Source organism: Pinus tabuliformis, chromosome 1_1 (assembly GCF_031772625.1).
Source record: "Pinus tabuliformis cultivar Carrire ecotype Pingquan chromosome 1_1, CPIR1, whole genome shotgun sequence".
NCBI classification, from domain to species: domain Eukaryota; kingdom Viridiplantae; phylum Streptophyta; class Pinopsida; order Pinales; family Pinaceae; genus Pinus; species Pinus tabuliformis.
In genome coordinates, this window is record NC_142297.1 from 341,484,481 (window position 1) to 341,496,699 (window position 12,219).

Genomic DNA, 12,219 nt, shown 5'->3' on the forward strand with positions numbered 1-12,219 from the left:
TCTGACAGGCTTTGTTGAGATTCCGGAAGTCGATGCAGATTCTAATATCTCCGTTTTTCTTCCTAACAGGTACCATATTGGATACCCATTTGGAATGTCTGACCGGGAAAATTATTCTGGCTCTCAACAACTTATTCAGCTCAGTTTTTATCTGATTTTCCAGGTTGGGGTGGATTTTTCTGAGCTTCTGTTGGACGGGTTTCTCGTTGTCGATCATAGGGATAGTGTGCTGAATGATAGAAGTGTTATAAGTTTTCAGCTCATCGTAGTTCCAGGCAAAGACGTTCTTGTACTGTCGTAGAAGACGGATGTATGCTGATTTTTCTTCAGGAGCTAGGCCTTGGCCTAGATTGACGTTTTGGGGTTTCTCATCGGCTCCTAAGTTCACTGATTCGTAGTTCAGAGTTGAACTGTAAAGTTTGGCGTTAGCTGACCTTTTGAACCGACTTTTTAAGTCATACAAATCTTCTAATTTGACCACTGATTTGGGTATAGTGTTATCAGTGCCATTTTGTTGTATTTGGTGGTCATGACAGTCCTCGTCGATTATCTGGTTTGAGTAGGATCCTTCAGAGCGAAGGAAACTTACGATGTCTGGGTCGTCGTTGAATACTCTCCAGTTGGTGATGTTGTCAGGGATAGATGGTTTAAAAATTAATTCTATCGAAAACCTATCTCGACTAAAGTCTTCGGAGGGAATGAGTCTGGAGGCTACGTTTGCTAGCAGGTCTGCGCTTGCATTGTGAAGTCTTGGGATTGATGAAATATTGAATGTTGTAAAATGCGCAGTGAGATCTTGCACTAAAGATTGGTAGTGCTTTAAATGACTAGACAGGCAATGTATGGTGTTACGTACCTGTGTGACGATGATCTCAGAATCTCCAAAGACTTGAAGATATTTGACGTTGGAGCCGATTGCTGTGTATAGGCCTTGCACCAAGGCTTCGTATTCCGCTGTGTTGTTCGTGCAATCGAACTCCAGTCTGCATGTGAGCATGGTCTTATTTCCGTCTGGGCTAATCAAGACGCATCCTGCTCCCGCTCCCTCGTTGGACTTAGAGCCATCAAAATATAATTTCCAAAATAAAGAAGTATTTACAGGGTTATCTAAGAAACTAACACATTTTGAATCATCAGTCTGGGAAAAGTTTTCTACTTGGGACACGACTAAATTTTCTAAATATGGTGATATGTGAGCATTGAAATTTCCAAGGAAAGAGTCTACCGAATAGTTGCCTATGATGCTGCTGTTGTATGCTATGGCTTCGTTCTCTCCCTCCAGATTCGTCACTATGTACTTTTGGTGCAGTTCTCATTCAACCTTTATTTGATTTGGCTTCCCGTTGAAGGGTAACCACATGTGCGACCAGTCAGTCGAAAAGTATCCGTGGAGCTTCTCGGACCAATCCCTGCTAAGAATTAGACCATAAAATTCAGGGATGTCAGCAACTAGAATATCGATGACCTGGCATACCTTGGGGTTGGACGATAGTCTTATGTTCACTTGATTAAGTTCGCCTATCACTTCGACTTGTGATCGATCAAGTTGAACTATGCGCACTGCGGATTTTTGTGGTTGAACATTAAGTTTGGCACATATTGACTCGGGTAGAATATTGGTTGAAGCACCAGAATCCACCAAGCAGTTATGCACGTTTCTGTTAAAGATCTCGTAAGTGAGGAGGAAAGGGGGAGTGTGAGATCTAGACCTCCCTCCAATCAAGGCGATGTCATTTGGATCGATTTTATTGATCGCGTTGATTGGTGGTCTTCCTATATTATGGGAAGCTATAGCTGTAGGTAGAGGCGCAGTAGGTACGACGTGTAACTCTTTCATCATGATCTTCTGTTGGTGTTTCAATTTGCTCAGCTCGTACAGGGTGATATTAGCCCTAGTCTTCTTCATGTCGTCGATGATGTTATACTCCATTTCATCCGACACTATTAGTGTCTTTGATGGAGGCGATTGCTCTGATTGGACTGGGCTAAATGAGGTCGCTTTAGGGGTTGTCTTCTTTGTTGCGACCTTTTCTTTTGCTGGAGGGCTTGCGCCCTTCTGTTTTGGGGTAGTTTGGGGAGGATCAAGTTGATTTCTGCTTCTTGTGCTAACTGGAAGTGCTTCTTGATCTTCCTCTTGTGGGAGGATGAAATCCCACATTCCTTGCAGTTCCACCACTTCTTCATCGTCGGTATGCGTTTCAACGGTGTTCTCTTCTTCTTCTTCTTCAGATTCTACGTTAGAGACCACGCTGGGTGGCTTCGTCTCCATAGGAGGATTTCTCTTAAAACTCCTAAAAGGCTTTCTTGGGGACGATTCTGCTACTTGTTTCCTGATATCAATCATCTCATTTGACATGGCCTTTAATACCTTTTGTAATCCTTCCATGTCGAAAGGATCCTTCGTTTGCTTCTTCTTGGTTTCTTCTTTGAAAGAGATTTTCTTAGATTTACGCTCTTCGATTGTAGATCTCTTTTCTAGGGCTACTACGCGTCTTTCGACTGCCAATGCCTCAGCCAAATTTTCGACTAAGGTTGTCTTGCTTGCCCTATCTACGAAGATGGCCAAGTTTGAAGGTAAGGCCGTGATGTACCATTCGCATCTTACTTCCTTGCTGGGTTGGGAAGCAGCGGGGATTTTATTGAGGATCTTGTTGAACCGTAAGTTAAAAACTTTAATGGGTTCCCGAGCCTCAGCTTTAAGATTGGACAGATCGTTGATCAGTGTCGCTGTCGATCTATCATCGCCGAATTTGGTGAGAAATTGATTTTGAAAAATATCCCAGCTGGTGATAGATCCGGAGGGTAGCGAAAAGTACCATGACCCAGCCGTCCCTTGCATCGTATAGGGGAAGAGTCGGACCACGACGTCTTCGTTGGTAACTCCGTTGAGATTAACAAAACGCATGAAATTATTGATATGTTCTTCAGCTAGCATTCCGGTTTCTGGATTGAACTTTGGTAACCACTTCTCGGGATGGGCAGGTATTGGACTCAGGGGTGGAGGCATTAAAACCGCCCCAGGGTTGTTCCATGGAGATTGTGCCATCACTGAGTTGTTGGTTAGTAAAAGTGTAGAAGATGATCTTTGAGGTTGAGAAGATAGAGATGTTATGATCTTTGACGATTGTGGAGGAAGGGTTGCGGAAGATGGATGAGTGATTTGAGGTGGAGATGTGGGTGGTTGACTTCACGGAGAGGGAGTTGAAATGGATGAGGTGGATGAAAGAGTCTCTCTGTCAGACTCTTGAAATGATTTCCTTGCTCTTTTCCTAGTGGGGAGAGTGATTTCAGTTGGTTGAATGCCAAACTTTTCACTCTTCAATCGGGTCAGGGGATGAGCAGGGTTGTAGTGCGAAGTCAAGCTGCCTTTAGATTTATCAGATTTCTGGTTAAAAATAGAGAATCCCTGGAGTTTACGGATCAAGGTTTGAACTTCAGGGGGATCGACAATAAGTTGTTCTGATGTATCGGGATGTATAGCAGCGGTGGATGTCCGAGCGACTTCCAGTTCCGAGTTTAGTCGTATTGGGGAAGTCGGGGAAGTTGGTGAGGGTGATTTGCTCTTAGAATGGTATTTGGATTTTGAATTATGTGCCATTCATAGCTAGGCCCTCCTTCTAGCGCCAGAAATGTTGAGGGCCCCGAGGTCGGGTCAACAACAAGGGGGATACCCACCCGGTCCGGAACCTGGTTGGCGGCTCCTTGCCCGTTTGGAGTAGCGGGTCCGACTGGGGGTAATGGGACCAGTTTCCCAATGTGATGGGTGTGTGTGTGTGTGCGTAGAGTCTGATGGTATTAATCTAGGGGGGGTTCTTCTAAACTAGTCTTAATTCTAACTGCTAAATTAACTCTATGCTAATGTAATCTAATGAAGAAAAATACATCTAATCTACGCTAACCCGAGGTGTTTTTCTTTTGTTATGCGATCTAGAAAGATTTCTAACAGCAGCCAGTAATAAAGATCATTCAACTGATATCAGAATATAAATCAATAAAGATAAACCATTCTGCATAAGAAGTTAGGCAGAGTAGTTGTGAACAACATATCGCATAATCAGTTTTCTATATGTTAAACATAAATAAATGACCCCACCATACAGAAGTGCCAAATGGTAATGCAGACATTCATGCAATAACATACAAAGAACTCAGCCACATATCACTTTAGGAATACTAGCAGAATCTAGCCAAGAGATAAAAGTACCATTTATGACTAACTTCACTAATAAACTTCAAGTAACAATGATTTATTTCTACTTGTTCTAACATCTGCTAAGAGTACAGAAGTGCAACATCAGTAACAGATATTAAAATGCAAACATAAATAAATCTCGATCCATCCATTCATCAAAAACCTCCTCTGAGGGTGCAGAAGTGCATGTTCTGAGGATAAGTTTTTTGACAGATTTCCGGACCCTTCTCCAAAAACCATGAGAAGGGTTAAATACTACTAACTAATCAATCTTAATTACATGAAATTAGGGAATCAGCCTCAAATGACCGCCCTTTTACTAAAAGCAACTTTATTTCTAAACTTAAAATCTAATTTCTGACCGTTTCTGTATATTCTCTTTAGTGCTGTCAACAGTGTAATGCTTTCCTGGGAAGAGTCGGCTGGCTGCCTTCTTGTTTCGCTCGGGAGATAAAAGTGGAAATAGCAGGAGCTGGCACTTCCCTCCGGCAGACCAGAAGATATTTTCGAAAACCTTTCTCTAGCTGGGTGTATTCGCCGCGTGTATACTTAGCGTGTCCCAGTTTCTTCTCGAACTGATTTTGTTGTTGCCGTTTTTGGTTTCCGGTCGTGCGAATGACTGAGTGGGTTAGGAGTCGTGCTGTATGGGCAACTCCCTGTGTCGAGAATTTCTTTCGTTCTTCGTTCCAGGTTTTCCTGAAGCGTCCTCCTTCTCATGCGCTTCTTTCTCTGCTTCACTAAGTCTGAGCTTCAGGATCTTTTCTGAATAAGCTGCTTTTGTGCGCCTTTGACTCTGAGTCCTGGATAGTCTAATTTCGTCAGTGCCGGTTGGCTGATATTCTGGAATCCGCGTTTCCGCTGCATGCGGCATCCGTTTGCGGAGGCATTCTCTCTCTGCTATCTGATTGGTGCTTTCCTCTTTCCCTCAGATGTTTCCTGCATATAAACTTATATGAGTTGCGTGTCTTGCAGTCTACACAAAGGGGAAGTGAAATGAAAAGACTTGACGTGAAAGCATTAATCTCTAATGAATGCATAATTCTGACATTCATCATAACTTGACTCTTCGATAAATGTAACACAATCATTCCTAGATACTTAAGCATGCGGTTATTAAATTCTTTCAAGGCGCGCGCTTAATGCATGGGTCTATCGTGTGATAAGTCTTTTCAGATCGCAGGTCGCAGATCGCAAATCGCAAATCGCAAATCACAAATATCGCAAGTTCTCGTTTAATGGTTACATCGTATAGCGTGATGCTTGCGATTTGCGATATCGCATATCGGCGATCGCATTGCTCGAAGGTTTTTCTTTTAAGGGGCGCGTGTGAGGCATGCGATGCAATTAACTTCGCATCGCAATTTCGCAGTATTTGCTTTTCGCGCTCGAGTTATGCTTCGGCCTTTCTTTGCGATGCGATTTGAGCCTTAGGGAGAGAAATACAAAGACTTTAGAAAAAAAAAAATTATTTTTTAGGATTTTCGTTCAGGGTCCCCTCTTTGCTTGACGTTATTGCTAATGTCAAGTGAAGAAGGGGGGTTGTTGGTGACCACAACACGTTCTTAGATCTTTATTATGTTAGGTTTTTTTAGTGCAAGAATTTCATTAGAACACCTAGAGTGTACCATATCTCATTAAAATTTTGATGTTGGGACATTACAGGATTCAATCATGCAATATTTGCATGTTAGTGGAGCCCTATAAGCCAAGTAGACTTTCTTCATGGTTTTTCTAATATTTTGACAAAATTATCACCATTCAACAATGGGATTAAAGTCCATTGCAATTTATTCTTTTTAAATGAAATAGTCAATGAACACTACTTCCATAATTAAGGATAATTTGTATACGTTCAAAATATAGATCCAAATATGCATATACCAAACAAATGTCTAACATGCATGCATAGAAGCATAGTAGTTATATTTCTCATAATGCGTTTTTAATGGGGGATTAGCCAAAAAATATATTCCATCATTCCCAACATAGCTTCATCTACAATATCCTAGTACGAAAGAAATAACCAAAATTGCTTCCCTAGAAGGCTTTGAGAAGACGGAAACTTCCAAAGGAAGGACAATTTCAAGAGGAGCGACTGCTTTTAGGAGGTAATGAGACAATAGGTGTTTTACTTGAACTGTTATTAGAGTTTTAAATATTGTGACAAGGGATTTTCATTGTTTTTAAGTATTTTTAGAAAGTATTGACATCTTGAAAATAAAAATAGAGATGTAGTTAGAGTAAAAATAATTGGGAAACAATCATGAGACGTCATGGCTTATTGAGGAGGACATCATTGCTTGTTTAGAAAGATTTTTGAGTTTAGCACACGAATAAATAAATTCTAAAAAATGGTATTTTGGACAATAGCTTGGCAAGGCCACAATAAGTGGTGTCTAAGAGGAGTTATGGCCACAATGCTTGTGTGTCTAAGAAGAATAACTCCTCTAAAATAGTACAATGAGTAGTCGTCTCTTTAAAAGTCTATTTACATTATTTTTAATGCGAGGACAATAGCTTGGCAAGGCTACAATAAGTGGGTGTCTAGGAGGAGTTATGGCCACAATGCACTGGTGTCTAAGAAGAATAACTCCTCTGAAATATTACTGTGAGTAGTTGTCTCTTTAAAAGTCTATGTACATTATTTTTAATGCGAGGAAAATAGCTTGGGAAGGGCATAATAAGTATGAATCCTATATAAAGGATAAAGACTCCCCATTGAGATATATGGAGTCTTATTTTGTAATCGAGCTTTTCTCTGTTGGAGGTTGCCCCCTCGAAGAGGCAAGTGAACATTACGTTCATCTCTTAATAATAAAATACTTGTTGTTTTTCTCATTTTGTTCTATGTTTTAGGTTGTATTTCTTTGCATATTTGGTATTTTGGAATTTCTTGCAGGTGAAGAGCATAATAATTTATGAGTGGTACATGGATGCTTTTCCAATGGTTTTTAAAACTACCATTCTGCTTCAACATACAATGTGTGGTTCAACAAGTGCAAGGTTATGTTATGATTGTGACACCTTGTTAATCTTTGAAATATCTTGCAACCTTTTCTTTGCAAAGTATACATGAATTTGATCATCCCATCACATTTGTCTTTCTATAATCCTTGGATTTACTTCCAACATGTGAATAGATTTTATTGAGACTTGTATATTGAAGATGCCAACTATTGACATGATTTTAATGGTGTCTTGTGCTAATAATTACAAATCATGGATAAGCTTACATATCACAATGCCTTAATTTGTGGATGAGATCATCAAGGCTACCTTTATTCATGAAATTAAAAAAAAAGAAAAAAAATACTACAATACTTACAATCTCAAACTCCTTCCTAAAAAACAAAATCGTACGGTCAAAGGAAGGGCTTTATGAAACCTCTTTTCAACTTGAAACAAAATATAAGGAGGCAGGCCATAGGTTCTCCACCACCCCAACTTAAGTTCAAATGAATGGTTCTTAAAGTAGTATGAGAGATTCATCACAACTGATTTGAGGGGTAAATCCTCCAATTTTGAACTCAATTGTTTTTCCTTAAAAATATCTTCAATAGCCACCAAATATCTATAATAGTAATCTTATTATGAATCGAGCTAATATTATTACATGAAAACACTTGATACTAGATAAAACTATATACATTTTTAATAACATTAACCACCAAAAATACATTTCTAAAAAAATAATAAATAAAGTGATTCTATTAAAATAAATTCTCAAAAAAAAAAAAATTAAAACATTTATTAACAAGACTACCAAAACCAAAATATCTTACCTAGACAAGCATATTATTATCTTACATAAAAAGACCTTATTATTAATAATAATTAAAAAATATACTAGGCATATACTAGATTTTCCTCGGGAAGTATAGAATACATGTGATACCTAAATTCAATGCAAGATTACCTTATTATTAATAATAATTAAAAAGTATACCACATACATTAGATTTTCCTTCCCATGTGATACCTAAATTCACATGCAAGATTATGGTAAAAGTCCACAAAAAAAAAAGATGCAAGATTATGGTAAAAGTCCACCAAAAAAAGGGTTGCCTGCAAGATTATGCTAAAGGGTCAGTAAGTCCCATGATAAAAGTAAAAGTTTTTGAATAGTCACAAATACTAAAGAAATTACATTTATGATTAAACACTTCCATTCAAATTCCAAGAGCACCAATAATTGAAGTTTGTTTATTTTTCAAACTAATTAAATCATATTGGCAATGTTCAAAAACCACGCCTCACCAAACTCACTCCCGTATTGGTGTACTATTTGTCACGACACAAATAGTACAGCGAATCAAATAGTACAGTGCTTAGTTGTAAAAAATATATGTACATTATTTTTTTTGTTTTGTTTTGGAGATGGATTTTTTTTTCAACATTAGAAATTTTGACAAAATGAATATGGTACTCTCGATGATGAGAGTGATAATTTTCTAAACAATAATCACAGAAAGTTAAAAATGTACCTTATTTTTAAAAACTAAAAATATTTAATTTTTCACTTTAATCAGAATTGTTTTTAAAAATATTTACATTTTTCACTGTAATAATAACAAAGATTTCAATTTTTTTTTCCCGCCCAAGCAAAATAACTCTGTCCCTTTGCGAATAAATCTTAGTTACATTAGTAAACAGGGCAGCCCGCCCCCGTCATCCCCACGCAGCGTACTGACATACCAAGGGCCGCCCACGTGGTACGTGTAAACATGAAAACATGAAAGTCAAGCTTCAACAAATTTTTGGGTGGTACCGTTTACTAATGCACTAACTTGTTTTTGGGGCCGCCCGCTCGGGGCTGGGCACTGGGCCGGGAGAACAGAGCTACTTGTGATACCTAAATTCAATGTAAGATTATTTTATTATTAATAATAATTAAAAAATATACCACATAGACAAGATTTTCATATAACAGAAGTATAAAGGGACATGTGATACCTCAATTCACATGGTAAAAAAAGGTTTGCTTGCAAGATTATGCTAAAAGTAAAAGTTTTTGAAGAGTCACAAATACTAAAGAAATCACATTTATGATTAAACACTTCAATCTCAAAAATAATAACTCGTCTGCCCAACGGGGCGTCCACAATATGTCATCCTCGTGGCGCTGCTCGTTGCATCATTGATGATGTCATTCATGTAAATTTAATACATGAAAACTTCAAAACTTGACCATGGTTGGGAGTGTAGATGGTTTTCAAATCCGAGTTTGGAGTTCGCCTACTTCTATATAAGGCAGGCCATGCAATTGTATTTCTCACCTCTTGCTTGCGGAATTTGCCCTACTCCAGTTCTAGGTATGCTTGTATATTTCTAATCTGTGAGATATCATTGATTTGCTCATATTCTATGTCCACGTTATGTATTGTTCAACTGAAGCCGTTTTTTTTGCAGAAGCGTAAACCAACAACATGAGCGCCTGGAATCCATCCCGTGAGATAACGCCATCGGGAGCAACAACCAAGAGCAACAATCCCGGCTTCGGCAACTATCAGAATGCCGTCGGCAACAACCAAAATTCCGTCGTAGGCAATGGCGCCGTCGGCCACAATGCCTTCAGCAACAACCAAAATTCCGTCGTAGGCAATGGCGCCGTCGGCCAAAATTCCGTCGTAGGCAATGGCGCCGTCGGCCACAATGCCGTCGTCGGCAGCAACAACAACCACAAGAGCAACAACACCATCAACAGCAACAACATAGGCGGCGGCAACAACAGCTCGACAACTTTTTAGAGCAACTTATGACACCAGGTAATGGCAACTTAACTAGACCAACTTATACTAAGTGGCTTTTGTTTTCCTCTCTGAAATTTATGCTTCGCTTTTGCTTCACTACTGCACTATATGCACAAATATGTCATCGTTATTAATTTTGGCATGAAATATGTAATGAATTTCTTTTCCTTACGGTTAATTACATTGTCATTGCAGGGCAGGTATGGGAAAGAATAAATGCAGTCAAAGATTATCCCGTTATCTAAGACTGACTATGTGTTGATATATAGTTAGTTTAGAGTTAAATAGTTTACTTATAAGGCATTCCCTTATCAATTCAAGGTTTTGGTTAATTGCATTATTATTGCATGTCAGGTATGGGAAAGAATAAATGCAGTCGAAGATTCTCTGTTTATCTAAGACTGACTACGTGTTGATATATAGTTAGTTTAGAGCCACATACTCTATTTACTTATAAATAGAAGAAGATGGGGGTATATTGCAATTCTGATTTATGTAATGAGCAAAACCTACCTGGGTGGTTACTTTGTTTTAATGATTTTATGGTCTGGTCGTGATATCTCCTAATAAGTAGTTAATTGAATAATTAATTAAATAAACTAATTAAATAAAAAATTATCAATCAAAATTAAATTTAATGTATATATTCATTTAAATGTATCTAATTAAATTTAAGTGTACTTATTGTTACATATTTATGTGATATCTTGCTTCATATTTCTTCAATGCAGTACATGCAGTTAAATATATCTTTAGTGTAGTATATGCACAAATATGTCATGGTTCATGATTTCGCTTTCTTTTTGGTCTACACAAAGATGTTATCCATTTCTTTTCTTTTGGTTTTGGTTAAGTACATTATTATTGCATGGCAGGTATGATAAAGAATAAATGCAGTGCAAGATTATCGCTTTATCTAGGACTGACTATGTGTTGATATACAGTTAGTTTACACTACTACACAAAGGAGGGTTTTAAGACAATATTTGAGACAGTTTTTGGGTAAATTGTGTTAATTTAAGAGAAAAAAAATTGTGTATTGTCTTAAATATTGTCTTTAAGTGGGTGTATCCAAAAGACTGAAAGAATATGAAGATGAAGTGTGGGTTTAAAAAACCACTCTTTTCCTCAAACACGCTTTTAAGGGCTGTAACAATCATTCTCAAGCAACCCACGGACAAGCAAAAATTCAATCAATCCACAGATGCACCAATAAATCAAAAAAACTATACATAGAAAAAGGAATGAGCAAATTGTTTTAAAAAATGATAAGAAAAAAACCAATTTAAAAATAAATAAATAAAATAAAATAACCCCAAAAAGCAATTTTCAGAATGCATGAGAACTTACCGTCTCAAGCTTATCCTGTCTCAAGCTTATCCTGGACTTCCTGCAACTTTTCAATGGAGAGAACAAGCTCACCGTATATGTGCAACACTACTTCCATAATTAAGAATAATTTGTATTCTTTTTTCCCTTTAATCCGAACAAATATTGTTTTTAAAAATATTTACATTTTTCATTCTAACAATAATAAAGATTTCAAATTTTATTTCCGCCCAACCAAAATAACTCTGCGGAGTTGTCTATAATGCAACTTTTTGGAGATTCCGGTGACGGAATCCGGTGGAAGAAATTGAGGTTAAATCTTGATTTGTTGCTGTTAAAATGGTTTTTTAAATGCATATTTGGATTCAGCACCCTGAAACCCCTCGTACGCCTTGATTGTGCAGAAACTAGCTATCAAACTTGAGATTCCAATGAATTGCTCCTGGATTTTGACCGGAAAAACCCACCGGAAAGGCTTCCAAAAAGTTTCATTGTAGACAACTGCTAACTCTGCCCCTTTGCGTGTGAATAAATCCAAGAAGAAAACTCCTCTCTCACATTGCGCGTGCGAATAAATCTGACATACAAGGTCTTGTTTGGCAAGTCCTATTTCATACCCTATAGCATCATTAATGCACCTACCTGACACGAGATTGACCTCACCCGGAGAGCCAATCATGGGGATGCATCCACATCTCATCACTCAGCTCCGGCAATGCATGTTCCTGCCCGCTTCCGGCGCCGGTGTCCCTGCTCGCCTCCGGTTTGAGGAGTTAATGAGGTTCACCAACCTACGCATTAATGTTCATAAACTCTGCCGGGATCCATAGTTTACCCGCCTCCGTAGTTTACCAACCCACGCATTAATGTTCGTAAACTCTGTCAGGATCCATAAACTCCATACACCAACCGGACTGAAGGCAATACGCTATCGGATTCAGACCCTGC

General features: G+C 38.3%; 1 protein-coding gene across 1 annotated transcript; it reads left to right on the forward strand.

Moving 5' to 3' along the window:
* Positions 1–9,384: 9,384 nt before the first annotated feature.
* On the forward strand, positions 9,385–10,477 carry LOC149212969 (uncharacterized). Its single transcript, XM_089390691.1, has 3 exons — positions 9,385–9,504; positions 9,602–9,957; positions 10,138–10,477. Exon 2 carries the CDS (start codon positions 9,619–9,621, stop codon positions 9,937–9,939), a length of 321 nt encoding a protein of 106 aa, XP_089246817.1. The 5' UTR covers positions 9,385–9,504; positions 9,602–9,618; the 3' UTR covers positions 9,940–9,957; positions 10,138–10,477.
* The last annotated feature ends 1,742 nt before the right edge of the window (positions 10,478–12,219 follow it).